The 18,835-nt window shown below is 39.9% G+C and overlaps 1 protein-coding gene across 2 annotated transcripts in view; it reads right to left on the bottom strand.

Annotated features, from left to right (window-relative positions):
* Positions 1-3,236: 3,236 nt before the first annotated feature.
* LOC144687406 (proton myo-inositol cotransporter-like) overlaps positions 3,237-18,835 on the bottom strand; it is a 169,919-nt gene continuing 154,320 nt past the window's right edge. The window contains exons 8-12 of one of the 2 annotated variants that reach the window (XM_078553516.1): positions 12,837-12,958; positions 9,465-9,617; positions 7,464-7,613; positions 7,137-7,193; positions 3,237-6,824 (exon numbers count right to left, since the gene is read on the bottom strand). In XM_078553516.1, coding sequence (XP_078409642.1) covers positions 6,814-6,824; positions 7,137-7,193; positions 7,464-7,613; positions 9,465-9,617; positions 12,837-12,958 — 493 coding nt within the window. In that variant the 3' untranslated portion in view covers positions 3,237-6,813. Of the gene's footprint in view, positions 7,194-7,463; positions 7,614-9,464; positions 9,618-12,836; positions 12,959-18,835 lie in introns of both variants that reach the window. The other variant, XM_078553515.1, reaches the window with a different exon arrangement.

The raw sequence follows: 18,835 nt of genomic DNA, 5'->3' as shown, positions 1-18,835 counted from the left end.
TAAAGTCCACCTTTGTTACCATGGCTGAGGGTCTTTTGTTTGTGGTGCATTTTTTTTCCACATATTTATCATGAGTGTTTGAGTGGACATTGATGTTTCTGTACTAAGCCCTTATTTGCAGCTGAACAGGTGGAAGATGTGGCACCTAAGTGCCACGTGTGGAAGTGCTAGGCAATGCTGTTCCTGCTGATCCATGTGTGTGGAGCTAGCTGAAGGTTCTTTGGATTAAATTGTCCCGGGTGTCCCTGCCTACTTGGTGTAAATGCGGGTCATCGTTCTGCCCCTCATCATTGCCCTGTGCTTCCTCATCCTCTGAGGCACTGCTGGATTCGTTATGTGCAGCCTCATCCAGGGCATCAAAGTCTTCGTTGTCAACTGCATCCCCCCCTTTCCAGCGCAAGATTGTGCAGGGCACAGCAGACTACCACTATCAGAGAAACGTGATCTAGGGCTACTGGAGCGCGCACTGAGCGATCCAGGCAACAGAAGCGCATCTTGAGAAGACCGATGGCTCTCCACCACAGCCCTTGTGGTGCCCTGGCTCCTATTGTACTGCTGCTCAGCTTCTGTTCTTGGACGGCGTAGTGGCGTCATGAGCCACCTTCGCAGGGGATAGACCTTGTCACCCAGCAGCTAACCATCCAGCCGAGCCGGAGCACTGAAGAGCTCCAGCACCTGGGAGTGTATGAGGATGGAGGCGTCGTGGGAGCTGCCTGGGTACCTTGCACAGACTTGTAAAATCTGCATCCTGTGATCACACACTATCTGCATGCTCATGGAGTGGAATCCCTTCCTGTTGACAAAGGCACCGGGCTCACCTGCTGGCGCCTTGATGGCTACATGTGTGCAGTCTATTGCACCCTGGCTGCGGGGGAAGCCAGCAATAGCTGCAAAGCCTCTGCTTCGCTGTGCCTGACTTGCCTGGTCACAGCGGAAGTGGATGAAGGTGGATACCCATCTGAACAGAGCATCTGTAACCTGCTTGACAAGTGTGGACAGCTGATTGGGTGATCTTTGCAATATCTCCCACCGAGCCCTGGAAGGAGGCAGAGGCATAGAAATGGAGGGCAACTGTGAGCTTCAGAGCCGCTGGCATGGGGTGTCCACCCACACAGTTAGGGGAGCTCTCAGGGCCAATCACCTGACAGATATAGTTGACTGCCTCCCTTGAGAGTCGAAGCCTCCTTCGGCACTGCATCTCAGCTATATTGAGGTAGCTGCTTCTCTGCCTGTATACCCTGGCAGCAGGATAGTGGCGTCTTCTGCGGCCCCTTGCACCTTGGACAATCTCTTGGCCCTGCGCCCCTTGTGCCTGCGCCTGGCCTCCCAAAGGTGGCTCCCCGGGAGGCTGATTGTCCAGTACTGGCCTCCTCCTTATTCTATCCCTCCCTTCCTCCTCAGGGGAACCGCCTCCAGTGGAGAGGTCAGAACCCATACCCCCAGGCTAAATGGAGGCCTCCGGAAAGCTGCAGGCCCGAGAAAGATTACTGTCTGCAGACTGCTTTCTCGGTACACAAGAAGCTCTTGGAAATCGATGAGAACTGCTAACAATCACACAGGCAAGTTTAAAACACTTTCATCAATTAAAACTTCGTGTAAAACGTGAACATCCCCTCTGAGTCCACATATCCCGACATTGCATGAGTTTTCTTAAAAAATATCCTACCTGCCTGCCCGTTGGGCCCGTGCTCCGACCCGAAGTTCGCACAGGCCCCTCAAAATCCAGGACAATTAGCAAGTTAAGGGCCTTAACGAGCCCTTCAATTAATGGCGGGCGAACGCCCCACTGCTGAGTGCCCCCGCCGACCGAAATATTGCGATGCTGTGCACTGATGTGTGGGCTCCGCCACCCGCACGTCAGCTGGAAAATTCTGGCCCATGTTTCGGGGCACCAGGGTTCCTTTGATTTTTTTTTTGAAAACAGGGGAGTCCCTACATCAGGGAAGTTGCAGCAATGCACTGCAGACTGATGGATAATCATTTTCTGCCATTCATGGAGAAGAGGACCTCCAGATTTCATGCTGCTGCTTTGACTCACCATGCCGAGAGGTCAAGGACCAGGATGGAGGTCATACATGTAGTGGTGGGGGGCAGAAAACCCTCGAGACGAACTGTGTGCTCAATATTTTTAAGCATGACAGGCATGCAGTTAGCTCCAAACATATTTATACACACAGCACACCAGTTAAAATGCTGGTTCAAACTCATCAACATTTTTCTCTTTTGTTTAATTTTTCCAGAAAAAGTGTGCACAATGCCACAGCTATAAATGTCAACTCTTCCCATCCATAGAGTATCACAGTATTTCACGTCGAGGCAAAGTGGTATATGACTTTAAACAAAAAATGTTCAACGATTATAGATAAGCTCTCCTTGCTGGATTTTTTAAAATAATGCATTAATCGTATACTATTGTAATTTATTCAGATTTTCAATGTTTTCACATCTTTACCTATAAAATCATTATTTTGTACTAGCAGTAATTGGTACTGAAGATTTGGCTGGAAGTTTTCCAAATTACAAATTCTGAAATGTCATGTTTACAGATTGGGACAAAAATATGACTCATGTAGTAGCTACGCAGACTGCTTCTATGGCATCTGATCATCTCTTTGGCCAGAAGGTAAAGTTAAAATGGGAGTCTAAGAGACAAATAAATGCATTAGACATGAAATCTCAACCTAATGTGATGAGGAATTCTGAAGAAAACAAAACCCTATACGAGATTGCTGATATTTTATTATTACTTGGACATTCTCATTAGTTTGATAATGGTTGTAGAGACTAAACAAAATATATCTCTGAACCCACTTGACATCCAGGTCAAGAAAGGACAAGTTACACTATGAAATGTATTTCCTGTTTCCTAACCCATGCAGTTTTAAAAAAAATTTGAAGTGCATCAATTTGTATGTAAACTAATTTGGCATTTATAGATATTGTAAACGTCTCCTTGCTTTTAGATTCAATGGAAATTCTATATAGTAAGTAGAGGTATTTAAAACATGAATCCTCACTGAAACTGAAGTATGGCTTTTGGAGAGGAAACATGCATTTGCATACACCCAGCACAGTTATAACTAATTGAAAGAAAAAACATTTGGTCACATTTTTATCAGTTATTTCTAAATAAAGCAGGTCCTTGTCATGCACGAAACTGGCACCAGTTAACATCTTTATGTTTAACGTCGTGTAAGTTGTTAACATCAGATTTAAATTTGAAGATAACACAATGATGTAGGTATTAATTAACATTTATTTTTTTCCCTTTACAGGTTCATTTATGAATCAACAGAATCCATTAACTAGATCCATATAATTTCATAGAAAGTATACCAATTAAAACATGTACAGTAACATGAAGTAACAAATATAGCTTTAACTTTACAACACTAATGTACAAATATTTCAGATTTTAATAAAGTTGTATTTAGGTCCCCTCAGAGGATACAGATATCCCCAATACGCATTAATAAAAATTGAATATTTGTCAGAATTGCCAAGATAGCTGAATACTACAGCTTATGGTGATACATCCTCATTTTGTCTGTACTTCACAAAATTACAGGATTTTTTTGTGTTTGTTATTAGAATCAAATTTGATTGTTTTTCCTGCCATTGTATTTGTTTAAAAGGTTACAAAAGGATTGGTTTATTGAATGTTGGATAATTTAAATTCAATTTTAAGAAACAAATAATTTTAGTTCATACCAATTTTTTGTTCATTTTAAATAGAATGTAAAAAGAATATGAAATAATTGGGAAAATGGATCCCTATTCAGATTATTGGTCAGTTTCACTGGAGCACCAACTTTGATGTGTTAAACAGTGCTATACAAGTGATTATAAATGCCCATGTTGTGGATTTAGTAAATTGTAATAGCATTTATATTATATATTGTTGTTTTAATTACTTTTTTCACAACAGCTTTGGAATTCAATTCTTTGATCATCATAAAAATGATTACCTTGGCAATCCCACTATATTCAACCAGCTAAACAAAGTACTTTTTCAAAAATGTTACTGCTGCATCTCTGTCATCCAGTAAATGTCCCATCAGATGATAATTTATACATACAATCCAAACGTCACAATACCTTCAATGCACTGCAATGCTGAAGTCAAATTCACAATTAATGCATGTGTGCAATTTCTTAGTGCATTAAACCAACAATAATATTTTTGAAGTAAAGCAAGTCCAGATTTGCTGTAGATCCACATGTACATCTACATATACTTCTGCATGAAAAATATATGTAGTTCTAGTTTATAAATTAATAATCCTTTAATAGTCTTTCTGGTATCAACATTACATCACTATCTGTTACATATAAATATACTGCTACAACACAGAAGCATTTTGCCATTTTGATTGTGTCATGTAGCTGATGGACAGCTGAAACACTTTCTCTGTTGATGCATTAGTACAACATTAACGTTTCCATTGACCAAATTTTAGAATATTCATATGGAAAACATTGCAATAATTAAGAAACTAATGTAACTTGGTCAGGCTATCACCTAGCAACTCTGCAGGAAAGCTTATTTTAACTGTTAACTTAGAAATACCTGGCAAATGTACACCTTTAGGTTTCTTAAGTGAACTAGCATGTTATGAACATACAAGTTGCTGCCATGAAAAGAATGATGTCACAGGTAAGGATTTAAATTCCTTTCTATTTGAGCAAAAGTGCCATTAAGCACTTTGAACATGTCAGAAAAAGTAATTCTTTCCTGCTACTGTAATAATTCATCTTAACCTCAAGTGCCTCCTCCTTCTGCACCCATATAATTTTTTTCACTGATTCTTATAGCTGCATTGAATGAGAGAGCCAATTTCATGTTAACATGTGTCAAATCATGGGATACCAATACTTGGGCAAATGTCAAAATAGTCTGAGATTCCAAGTTTCAGAGGATAAAGGGTAGGGTCCTAGCCCACTGAGCTAACTGCAGTTGATTAGTTTTAGTATGCCCCTTTTATTCCCTTATTTTTGGTATGAAACAATTAGGATATTATATACAACATGTATCAGTTTCTGTTTGAATTGTTAATATTTTAATGCATTTATAGTTTTTTTATTCAACAATGACATATGTTGTGCATTTCAGAGCACTGAATTTTGGATATATTACCCTTTGGTTCTACCATTTTTAAATTGAATAATTAAATTAATTAAAAAGGAATGTATAAAATTACTTAACATTGTAATGCAAAAAATTCTAATTGGAATGTGATTTTTGGTCAGCTCGGTTCTTTTCATACGGTGATGTAAAGTATATTTACAATTAGCAACTGCCTTCATAACTTGACATATGAAGTAGGTACATATTGTTGTAATGCAGCACTAGATTTGATGCAGAACTCAGTGTAAATTAATTAGATGTTAAATCAATTTAACGTGCATATTTTCCATCTTGTGCTTAACAAAATGGTGCCAAATACTGCAAGTACATCAATTGGAAAACCCTAAACAAGGGCAGAAATCAAATAGTATTTGGTTCTCACTGAAGTCTACTGTCCAATTGCTATATAGTATTTTACTATACTAAGTCAACACTGATTCTATACTAAAAAACGATCTACCTCTGAGGGACATAGCAATGTAGTTTCTCCATTACATTTAAATAAGGCAGACTTTTTTTCACAATTGCTTCTACGTGTGCATTTTTCACTACAAAAAGGCGAACAGATGATGGAGTGCCCAAAGTTTAAGAAAACCACTCTTTGGTAAAAAGTTAACTAGATGGTTGGCCTCCAATTCCAACAAAATATGAATCTCTAATCAGATCACAAAATATGTTGCATAAAATGAAAAATATGAAAATGCATACCCTGATCCAATGAATACTTGTTTTACTCTCTCTTTGGTCCCTATAAGTCACTGGGAAACATTTACAGAGCTGCTACAATCAGAGGCTGCTCCAATTCGAACTATTAGCCCTCACAAGCACTGTAACATGATTGCTGGCACTGTTAGAACATTAAAAGGCCACGTGTGCTAACTTAGATATACCAACTGCAAACACCACCACCAGTGCAAATTGCATGCTGAAAAAATATTTCTAGATAAACAAATTAACAGAACCAATCGAAGATAAAAACCCTTTGCTGTATTTCTGTGATTTTAGAAAAATATAGATTTTGTAATAATGTATTTGGGCACCGCTAATATTAAATTTCACTGAAATCTATTCAAACAAAACCTCAAAAACATTAATAAATATCAGTTTTCTAATTTAATAAATGGGTTCAGTTCTATGGTTACAGATATTTTTAAGACTATTTGCAGCATTGGGCAAAAATTTATGGTCCTCGGGATTTTCCGGTCCCGCCGAAGTAAACGGAGTTTTGAACGGCTTGCCGTATTTTCCAACCCCACCCCTGCCACACCGGGGCTATAAAATTCTGCTCAGAGTAGTGAAATGTGTTTTACTAAATTGAGAGAAAACTGAAAAATTACTTTAACAAAAATGTACATAAAAGTTGTGTTAAAATGGGTTTTCCACGTTTAAATCCATAATGGACTTTGTGCCAATGCCAATCTAGTTAGGCACTAGAAATGCAATTTTTGTCCACAATTAATAAGTAGACTTTTTAAGTAATTCTTTTAACAAACCCCTCCTCTTTCAAAGCTAAAAATTATATTCTACTAAATTTAGGTTCATAAAACATTCACTATCAAGATGCTAGACAAGCACGTTTCTTGCCAACTTTGTTCTGTATCTGACCTCTAGATTTATGTGAATGGGTGAAGATGATAAACTTGATCATTCTCTTGCTTGAGAAAATTCCTCAAATCATTGAAGACCTAGACAAGATCTGTTTTTGCCAAAAGGGAGAAAAATATAAACATCCTACGTGTCACAGAATATTGGTAGACTAATACACGACATCACCAGGCTACTGCGAATAATATTGCTGTAGCATACCACATACTAGTACACTGCCCAAGCTAATATGGCTGCCTTATTTCAAAAGGTTATATTTGAGAATTATTTGGATGTAAAACATTATACCAAGATAATCTAAAATGCTTTTACGCTACATCTTTTATCTTCACCTCAATGACAGACATAGAACCTAATGTCAGCAGCAAATCATTAAATTCAGAATACATGTTTGTTTGCCCACCTGTGTACCATATAATGTCATCTTCACTTTCAATTCTTTGACAAAGTGGACTAGAAGCTATAAAACAAAAGTACAATGGTTTACAGAGACCCTTTAGAGTTAGAGAATTAAAAGTATAGAATGATTTTTTTTAAAACAGAAGGAGCATCTAAGTGCAGAATCACACACCAAGCCAGAAACAGGGTAGATGGACACCAATATTCCTTGATTCGTAAGAGGAATGAATAATAAAGGACACCACAGCAGAATATCACTCTACATCAGAAGCATCATTATCAGAAAGATGATAATTGCTTCCTTTCACTCGAATATATTCAATGTGCCGACCTTCATCAGAATCCAAAAGGCCACATGTACATAGCCTGTTCTCAAACAAGCTCTCAATTTCCTCCAACTTTATTCCTTTAGTTTCTGGAAGGCATCCATAGACGAAGAACAACCCCAAGGTGGTTAGTCCGGAATACAAAAAGAAAGTACCTGCAACACAAAGTGCAAAGTAAGTAATTCAAATAATAGAGTGAGAAAGGAAATTAGTTTGCCTGAACACAGAATTATACTGGAGAGTTTATGCATTGGTTTGCCCAGGATATCATTTGCACAATGCTAAACGCTCACAACAATGAAATAAGATGTAGACCTGAGTGAGTCAAATGCAATCAATACTCATGAGGCAAAAAACAACAAGTTTTTAAATTTGGAGGTGAGGGAAAAATCCTGCCATTTCCAAGATTTTTGCATTTATTCTAACATTTCAATATACGTTGAAAGCCTGAAACTCAAGGTCAAACCTTGAAGATTCTCAGATACCATAGAAGTATTAAACTTATGTTGCACTAACACAGACATAAACAGGCAAAAATCTGTGGTGAGGATGAAATACATGCCAGGAACCCAGAAATCCCAGTGGTGGGACCCTGAGGAAGATTTTTTGAGGGGACAATCAAAGGCACCTCCAGATGCCCTGTCCAATTAAGGACAGCAGATGGGCTCCACAGCCAGAGGATACAATTGGAACACCCAAGACTTTGAGAGGCCACTGGCAGAGGTGGGCGCTGAGAATGTAGCTAGATAGGCTGGAAAGTTTAAAAATAAAATGTGACCATAGCTGCCATGCCAGCCTTCTGGAAGGGGGAAGCCCACTACAGGATGGCCCACGTCTGCAGCTGCAAACCTCTGGCAATAGTGGCTGTTGCACAGAGAGGAGGGAAGGAGTTAAATGAGACATGGTCCATCAGGAGGCCACCTCTATCAACCTGACAGACTTCAGCCTCAGCGGCATGTGAAGCATGGTAATAGGTATTTTAATTGGCCATATCCCATTCCCCACCTGCCCCTAGAACCCTCCCTCAAATTAAGCTGGAGGCAGTGACACGCTGGCAGTCCAGCGTGTTGGCCAGTAGCGTGAAATCTGCAAGCCTCCAAATGTGCCACTTTCACTGATTGAAGATTCAGCCCAGTTTGGCATGCAGGTATATAATAATTGAGGGCAAATAGAATGTTGGCCTTCCAGAGTATAAAATGAGGGAAGTCTTGCTACAACTGTATAGGGCATTGGTGAGACCACACCTAGAGTACTGTGTACAGTTTTGGTCCCCTTATTTAAAGAGGGATATACTTGTATTGGAGACAATTCAGAGAAGGTTCACAAGACTTGATTCCTCGATGAAGGGGGGTTGTCTTATGAGGAAAAGTTGAGCAATTGGACCTGTACTCATTGGAGTTTAGAAGAAAGAGGTAATCTTCTTGAAGCATGTAGAATTCTGAGAAGCTTGACAGGGTACATGCTGAGAGGATGTTTCCCCTTGGGGCACAGTTTCAAAATAAGGGGTATCCCATTTAAGATGGGATGAAGAGGAATTTCTCTCATTAATCATTGGAATTCTCTACCCCAGAGAGAAGTGCAAGCTAGGTCATTAAATATTTTCAATTCTGAACTAGACAGATTTTTGACCTACAAGGGAGTCAAGGATTATGAGGAACAGGCAGGAAAGTGGAGCTAAGGCCATAATCAGATGATCTTGCTCAATGGCAGAGCAGGTTTGAGGGGCCGAATAGCCTGTTCCTGCTCCTATTTTATATTTTGCATGTATGTTTGTATTTAGATGCTACATTCTGAATTTCTATTCAGTTCAAGGTTGACTTCGTGAAGTGCATACATGCTTATAAAATACTCCTTCGAAGCATCTGGACTAATTTGCATAAGTTACACATTCTATTGTTTATCCACTCGTATTTTTTAAACTGAGGTAATTTATTAAATGGAATGAAAATTAAACTTTTAATTATACATCAAAATTGAAAACGTTGTGAAATAAAATTCATCCCTACCATAATAAGTAAGATGTTGTGCCAAATGCAAAAATGACACTGACACAAGGACATTGAAAATCCAGTTGACTCCAGAAGAACAAGCATTCCCTGTACTTCGTGCCCACATTGGATATATTTCAGAATTTACTGTCCAAGGCATAGAACCCATTCCTAAAAAATACCATAATAGTCTTGAGCACTATTAAAACACTTATTTGCAAATACAAGTTTTCCTGATAATGGCTCAAAAATTCCTGTCAAGTGAGGCTACTGGTGTTCACTGTTATTTGTGTGCTAGTCACATGGCAATTTCAAGCAAAGCAGATGCAGTTAAAAGTGAAGATCCAGAAATTGCTGTCCTAGGTGCACTATTAACTTCACAAAAAGGCATCTGGTTGTCTGATTCCCCATCCAAATGCGTGAAATGGTGTGATATTCTGTTACTTGCATAGCAGATACAGACTAGGTTTACCATATAAAGTTAGGGCTAGCCATTTCAGTCTAAGTATCCCAACTGATCTCTCTAGCATTGAAAATTAACTATTACAAGTGTGAAGTCTCTCTCTTTCAGCTTTAAAGTTTTTCTTTAAAAATCTAAACATTTTTTGTACATTTTCTTTGTTTTTTTCCTCTCTCAACCTCTCTTATCTGATTAGACTTAATTAATTATTCTAACAATCATTTAACACTCCTCCAATCTGATTACGCAGTTCCTTACCTTGTTCACGCCTAAAAAATACTCAATAACCTTTGCCTCTTTGTGAAAGAGAATTCCACATACTAATGACCCTCAGAAAAAAATGTCTCATCTTCATCTTATTTTCAAATTGTGCCCTCTAGTTCTACTCTCTCCCATAAGGGGAAACATCATCTCAGCATCCATCGTGTCAAGTCCCCTCAGTAGCTTATGTTTCAATTAGATCACCTCTCATTCTTCTAAACTCCAATGGATACAGGCCCAACTTGCTCAACTTTTCCCTCATAAGATGATCTCTTCATCCCAGGAATCAGTCGTGAACCTTCTCTGAACTGTTTCTAATGCAATTATACCCTTTCTTAAGTAAAGAGACTGAAACTACACAGAACTCCAGATGCCTTTCAGAGGCAATGCACTGTTCCATCTCAGACTTAAATGCAATTTCCAGTGAAAGATCTCAGAAACTAAAAGGGCAATAGCAAGTCTAACAAAGGTCAAAACCCTTTGTTAACTGGGTAGAATAAATTCTGGCCCAATCATTTTTTGATTATTTCTCAATAACTCTAAACAACATTGAACAATTAACACCATGGGTTTTCATCAGTTACTAAAAACTGACAACTCCTGACAATAGTACAGAATTATCCCCTGTAACATGGAAACAATGTTTGTCATAAAGGAACAGTTAACAAGGAAAGGTTGCATGACGAGAATCCCGTGAAGGGATTCTCTTTCACCTTGAGATGCCACCTGAAGCTTTGCCCCAATTTTGCAATTAATAACGGTGAGGTGAACAGTGGTCACATTTGAAAAGCAGGAAAGCTAACAGTAATTTTAGAGTACACCCATGTTCAGTTAGACATTGAAATCCAGAAGCTGCTGTCAAATAAACTGCTGTTGCACAGGGTATGCTGCTGCAATCCTCACCAATAACCTGGTACAGAAATCAATGCAATGGTTGCAATTTGTGTTACATCCTCTCTGAGTATACCACAAGTTATTAGGTTTGGTGCATTCAGGAGTAAGCATTTTTTTAAAAATCAGCATGAGAATCCCTGCCAAATACCCTATCTAGCCCTGGAAACTTAATTTTATAAACATGGAGTCTCATTCCTCCAGAACCAGTTGGAAATTCTTTAAAAAAAATTCATTTTAATTTCCTGTCTCCTTCTCATCTCTCTTTCTTAATCCCATCTGTTTGTCTCAATCTTCATTTCACTTTCTGTACATTATTTAAATCTAATTTATGCTTCCTAGTTTAGACTAATCAGAGTGATTGAAGAGCCTCACTGTTTCTTGTCCTGCTCATTGATGTCACAGAGCCGCTGTATACAAACATACAAACAAGGAGCAGTAAGCCATTCGGCCCCTTCAGCCTGTTCCGCACCGCACTGGATCATTTGCCCGATTATCAGCCTCTTCTCAAACAACTAAGTGCTGGAAGGTGTCATTCACAGTGCTATCAATCAGAACTTACTCAGCAATAACCTATTTATCGATGGCTCACTTTGGGCTTCACCATGGTCACTCAGCTCCAAACCTCATTGCAACCTTGGTCTAAACATAGACAAAAGAGTTGAATTCCAACAGTATGGCAAGAGTGGCTGCCTTCGATATCAAGGCAGCATTTGACTCAGTGTGGCATCAAGGAGCCCTAGCAAAACTGAAGTCAATGGAGTTGAGAACTCTCCACTGGCTGAAATCAATTCCAGCACAAAGGAAGATTGGTATGGCTGTTGAGAGGTCCCAAGACATTGGACAGAATCTTCTGGCTGGCGTGCGGGTGGCAGAGCCCGCATGCCAACGCTTAAAATGTCGCGCGCGGCATCGCGATATTTCGGTCGGCAGACGCGCTCCCGCCATTAATTAAAGGCCTCGTTAAGGCCCTTAACTTGCCAATCGTTGACAATTTTGAGGGGCCCGTGCGAACTTCGGCTTGGCGTATGGGCCGAACGGGCAGGTGATTTTTTTTTTTTTTACAAACCTCATCCAGTGGCAGGATGAGGTTTGATAGCGGTTTTAAAAAAGTTTAATAAAGTTTTTGTTTATTTCATTAACATGTCCCATCTCCTGTGACATTTTCACATGAGGGGGACATGTTAATTAATTTTTTGTTCTGTTTTTTATATTTGCCAGCCTTTCAGCGATCTCCCTGAGGCAGCACTTTGACTCAGGGAGATGTGCGCTCTTTCGCGTGCATGTGAAACAGAGTGCACTCTGACAGTTGGGGAATCCCACCCCCCCCCACACAGGAAGCGCATAGCGCTTCCCATCAGACGGCCCGCCCACTTAAAATGGCGAGGCCCGTTTCGTCGGCGGCGATCGGGCCGAGCCAGTGGGGCCCGCCCGCCCTTCAAGGGCAAAATTCTGCCCATTGCTACACGAGTTCCTCACCCAACCACTTCCCCATCCCATGAATGAACAAAAACCAAAATTAGTGCAAATCTACGTGAAGGAAGAGCTTGCAAAAACTGGGCATATGTCAGCAATGTGAATGGCGACAATTCCTTCACCATTGACTGCAAAATCTGAATCCCTGTAATTGCAACTTTGAATCATATTCTATTCATACAGAATGGATTTACTTCCACATAAACTAAAAAATATGCAATGTTTAAAAAGAATTCACTGCTATTACTCAACAGGCTACAATACAAATCATTGAAAGATTATCATATTAAAGTAATTCGTACCGGGTGCAAAAAAGACAAGGTATAGGATAAGACCCAATAACGCAGTCCAGGAATATACTGTGGGGCAGAAGTTGTATGCCCAAAATAATCCTTCTTTCTTAAACTCTGACACATTGCTGCATCTACAAGAAATAATGGAATATTGTTATGGATAACATCACTCACAAAATAACTGTGATAAGAAATCGCAAAGTTGAAAATATGTTTTCTTGTTTATATTAAAATTAATCACATAGGAGGAGGCAGAGTCTATCAAAAGGGATCAAATTCCACCACTGCTGAAAATTCAGAAAAATGGTCCAAATCAGAATGAAACTCAAACGCATTGTGTCAGCTAAGAATGACCTAAGTAATGGACTATCCAGTAGAGAAACATGACACCAAAGTTATTAGTCTTTCAGGAGTCTGTCCATGTGGAAGAATATATTTTATGGCAACAGATATTAATGCAATCCTCCCATTACAAAAGGTAAATATGGGACCAATCTTATCCACCCTAGGAGGGCATTTCATGCGCCAACAATTCTGTGTAAAGAGGCATCTCCTAACCCTCTTTGCTCCAACAACTCTGATAAAATCTCTCATTATTCCTCCCCTAAAGTGTCTTTGCGATAATTTTAAATTGAACTTCATCATTGACTCTCCAGAGAAAATGCATTTCTTTATTCATCCTTGTGTGTAAATATGGGTTCAATGCCTGTATTGATTGTGATGCAGGGAGGCAAGAATCTCCATCTTCAATTGGTGGAATCAGAATTTGATGGGGTGTAGTGCAAAGCCATGCTGAGGAAAACAGGATGAGCAAAAGGCACGTTTTAAAGGCAAATTGTTTTAGTCACTATGCTACATGGGAAGAATTCCAAATCTCTCCTATCCAACTCATCAAGCATGCAGTTAAACCTGAAACTTTCACTTGCCTGATGGCAGTGACTAGTTTGGAGACTACACTGTGTTGACGGGCTTCCACATGTAATAGATAGCTGACAGAAACAAACTGATCGAATTTAAGCAGCTTCATCAATGACCTCCCCTCCCTCATAAGATCAGAAGTAGGGATGTTCACTGAAGATTACAAAGTGCTCAGTTCCATTTGCAACTCCTCAGATAATGAAGTAATTCCTTGCATGTAGCAAGACCTCAACAACACTCCGGCTTGGGCTGATAAACGGCAAGTAACATACATTTTACACAAGTGCTATAATTACTAACTTTCATCTCAAGCTGCAAAAATCACCATTGCAAGCTGGTGCTTTTGTATCTTTCAGAACTACTTTTCTTAAAGTATACTGTTTTGATAAGATATTACTTTAATTGGGACTGTCTTACATTTTGGGAAATCATATTCTCCATTTAAACCTTAGTTTCAGTGATTGAGTAAGTTGCACAGAACAGCACACAATAAAAACATGGAAAAAAGGTATTTATTGTCAAATTTATTTTCAAGCAATATAGTGCAACAGCATTGGTATTCCCCAATTGACAGTATTGGTATTAATGTAATCTGATACAGAATGGCAACTTCTGAGTTTAAGCCTGTGAATTCCAATCTCAGCCATGCCATAAAAATAAGTTGATCACCACAGGCAGACAAAGACAGCATTTCCAAAGGCAATGATCAAAAACTAGATGAAAATGGATTTTTCCCCTCTACATTATTGCCTCTCTACAATAAACTGCACAATTTTCCACTCAAACTACATTTCAGATTCCTCATATGCTATTTGTGTCAGCCATACACTCCCTTTTGAATAAATTTTTTACGTTTGCACATCAATTAACAGACATTAAACTTTCCACAAGTTCACAACATAAATAAAGATGACGACATTTGGCCCATTTTAGTTCACGTCTCCAGAACGACCTTGTACTTCCCTCACCACCACCCCATCATGCAGCAGAGATTTTTTTAAAAATCCAGGCCAGAATTCTCGGCTTGGCGAGCGGGGGTAGGGCCCGCTCGCTGAGGTGTAAAATGACATGGGGTGATGTCGGGCGTGTGTCCCAGTGTCACTGCGGGTCATTTAGATTTTCAGTTCGGCAGGCGTGCAGCCGACTCAGCTGTGCGCATGCCAAACTGTCAAAGGCCTATTAAGGCCATTTAAGAACTAATTAAACCAATAAACTGAGCTGCCTGTCTAATCTTAAGGTTGACGGGCAGGCGAAGAGCCAGGGCGGCCTTCGCATTTTTCATGGAACCTCATCCACGGGTGTGATGAGGTTTCGTGAAGTGTTTATAAATTGAATTAAAAATTTTTTAGAAATTCATTGACATGTCCCAGCTCATGTGACACTGTCACATGAGAGGACATGTCTTAAAATTTTTTCTTTTCATTATTCAGCTTTTTAAAACTTAAACTAATCTCCCTGAGGCACAGAGCCAGAGCACAGGCCTCGACTCAGGCAACGACCCCCACACAGGGACCGCTCAGCACTTCCGGGCACGTGTCATGCTGGGCGGGCCTTGATTAGCCCGCCCATATAAAATGGCGGCGCAGACCCGATTGGGTTTGCACCCTCCCCTGCACAACCCTCCGACAGGGGGAAAATTCTTCCCCCCAGTGTTCACCTCAATGACTCTCCCCCCGTTGTCCATTCATAGTTGTTCACATGAAGAACAAAATGCTGATTAATTCTAAAATTCCCTTTTATTACTTTGAACCTGTGCCCTCTTTCGTTTTCTGTTGAAAATTTAGTACGAAGAGTTTTCCAGATTTACCTTTCCATAGTGTTTACTAGTTTTGCGTCTCTGTCTATGCCTATTAAAGCTGGAAAGTTATTTTTTTTTAAAGAAAAGCAAAATAACACTCATTCTGGAAATAGATTGAAAATACTCAACAGGTCTGGCAACATATGTGGAGAGAGAAACAAGAGTTAACATAAATGCCAGAACTGATGAAAGGTCACCAACGTGAAATGCCAACTGTTTCCTTTCTGCATAGATGCTGTCTAACCTGCAGAGTATTTCCAGCATTTTCAGTTTTAGTTTTTTTCCTGAATTCAAATAGTTAATTTAAAAAATAGATAAGGTAATTGTGTCAATATTGATTTTTCAGGCACTCATTAGCACCTCTTCCATTCCAACTAATTCCTCCAGATATATTTGTTTTTTTACTGCTATTTTTTTCTTTTATCCATTTTCATAATTTACCCAAAATCCCCACAATTTGGAGCTTAACTAATAGTCATTTGCATAAAAGATTTCAGGGTAGAATTTCGTGTTGGTTGGTGGCGTGAAACAAGTGATTTCGGATCGGCCTGCTATATGCAACCCGATATTCAGTTTCATTGCAGTCAATGGAATTTCATTTTAGGTGGTGTGTATAATGGGCCACCTATTCAATAGGCCCATTTTATGCCACCTCATGAAACAAATTTCTATCCTCTTGTATTTCTATTGCACCTTTCATGTCCTTGGGGGTATCCCAAAATGAAGTACTTCTGAAATATTGTTGCAAACAAGGCAGCCAGTTTGCACACAGTAAGATTCAACAAACAGCACCAACATAAATGTTCACCCTGTATTAGTGGTGCTTGTTCGGGTTGGCCAGGACATCACAGAAGGAGGCCATCCGGCCCATCGTGTCTGCACTGACTCTCCAAATGAGCATTATGACCTAATGCCATTGCTCTGCCTTTTGCCTGTACCCCTGCACATTGTTTCTATTCAAATAATGATCTAATGCCCCCTTGAATGTCTCGATTGAACCTGCCTCCATCACACTTCCAGGCAGTACATTCCAGAAACACTCATTGTGTGAAAAAGTTTTTTCTCGTGTCGCATTTGCTTCTTTTGCAAATCACTTTAAATCTGTGCCCTCTCACTCTTGATCCTTTTACGAGCAGGAATAGTTTCTCCCTGTCTACACTGTCCAGCCCCCTCCTGATTTTGACATTCTCTATCAAATGTCCTCTTAGCCGCCTTCTCTCAAAGGAGAACAGTCCCAACCTCCAATCTATCCTTATAGCTGAAGATTTTCATCCCTGGAACAATTCTTGTAAACCTCTAATGCACTATCTCCAATGTGTTCACGTCCTTCCTATAATGCCCAGAACTGTACATAATACTCCTGCTGAGGTCTAACGAGTGTCTTATATAAATGCAGCATAACCTCCTTGCTCTTGTACTCTATGCCCCTATTAATAAAGCTCCACCTGTCCTGCCACCTTCAATGATCTATGCACATATCCACCTAGGTCTTTCTGCTCCTGCACCCCCTTCAAAATTTCACCCCTTATTTAATATGGTCTGTCCGTATTCTTCCTACCAAAATGCATCACCTTACACTTCTCCACATTGAACTTCATCTGCCACCTATCTGCCCACTCCGCCAACTTTTCGATGTCCTTTTGAAGTTCTACACTTCACAGTTTACAACATTCCCAAACTTCGTATCATCCAAGTATGAAACTATCCCCTGCACACCAAGATCAAGACCATATATATACCAACCCTTGGGGAACTCCACTACAAACCCTCTTCCAGCCTGAAAAATATCCATTGACCATTACCCTGTTTCCTATTACTCAGCCAACTTTGTATCCACGTTGCTACTGTCCTTTTTATTCCATGATCAACAACCTCTTTCACAAGTCTGTTGTGTGGCACTGTACCAAATGCCTCTTGAAAGTCCATGTACACCACATCAACAGCATTACCCTTATCAACCTTTGTTACTTCTTCAAAAAACTCCAGCAAGTTAGTTAAACACGATTTCCCCTTTAGAGCTCCATGCTGGCTCTTCCTTAAAAACCCATATTTTTCTATGTGACTACTAATTCTATCCCAAATAATTGTTTCCAGAATCTTGCCCACCACTGAAGTTAAACTGACTGGCCTGTAATTGCTGGGCTTATCCTTACAACGTTTTTTGAACAAGGGCGCAATGTTTGCAATTCTCCAGTCCTCTGGCACCTCCCGAGTCTAGGAAAGACTGAAAAAATATGCCCCTGCAATTTCTACTCTCACTTCTTTCAAAATCCTTGGATGCATCTTGTCCGGTCCCTGTGCCTTGTCAGCTTTAACTACCGACAGTCTATCCAACACTTCCTCCTTATCAATTTAGAACCCTTCTAGTGACAGAGTTTCCTCGTCTGTCTCCATGGCTTGGGTCGTATTTACCTCCTTGGTAAAGATGGATGCAAAATATTCATTTAATACCTCAGTCATGGCCCCTTCGTCCATGTGTAAATTCCCTTTTAGGACCCTAATCAGCCCTACTCCTCCTTTTACCACCCTTTTACTATTTATATACCTACAGAAGACTTTGGGATTCCATTTTATGTTGGTTGCCAGTTTTTTTTCATCATCCCTCTTTGCTTCTCCAATATGCTCTTTCATCTCCCCATTGAACCTTCTGTATTCCTCTTGGTTCTCAATTGTATTTTCTACCTGACACCTGTTATAAGCGCACTTTTTCTTCTTTATCTTAATTTCTATCTCCTTTTTCATCCAGGGAGCTCTGAATTTGTTTGCCTTACTTTTCCATTTTGATGGAATATACCTTGACTGTGCCCAAACCAATTTTTTTTGAAGGTAGCCCATTGTTCAGCTACCCACCAATATTTCGTTCTAGTCTTTCTGGCCCAGCTCCGTTCTTGCCCCATTGATGTCGGCTTGCGTCCAGTTAATTATTCTTACTCCGGATTGCCTATCGTCCTTTTCTATCATCATCATAAAATGTACGATACAATGATCACCATCTCCTAAATGTTCCCCTACTAATACTTGGGACTGAATTTTCACCTCGACATACGGGTGCGCATGCAACACGCACGAGTGTGAAATAGCACATGATGACGTCAGGCGAGCATTCCGACATTGCGCATTCACTCACACAATATTTCGGTTAGTGGGCACGTGTGGGAGTTGGCAGTGCGCCTGTTGACAATAAAGAGGGCTAGCCCATTAATTGATCAATTAAATAGAAATTTTCCCTGCCCGTCCAACCTTACAGTTGGCAGGCGGATGAATAGGCCAAGCGGCCTTTCAAATTTTTGAG

The sequence above is a fragment of the Cetorhinus maximus genome, chromosome 12 (assembly GCF_964194155.1).
Source record: "Cetorhinus maximus chromosome 12, sCetMax3.hap1.1, whole genome shotgun sequence".
Lineage (NCBI taxonomy): Eukaryota > Metazoa > Chordata > Chondrichthyes > Lamniformes > Cetorhinidae > Cetorhinus > Cetorhinus maximus.
Note: the sequence above shows the minus strand (reverse complement) of the source record. Positions and strands in the feature narration are given on the sequence as shown.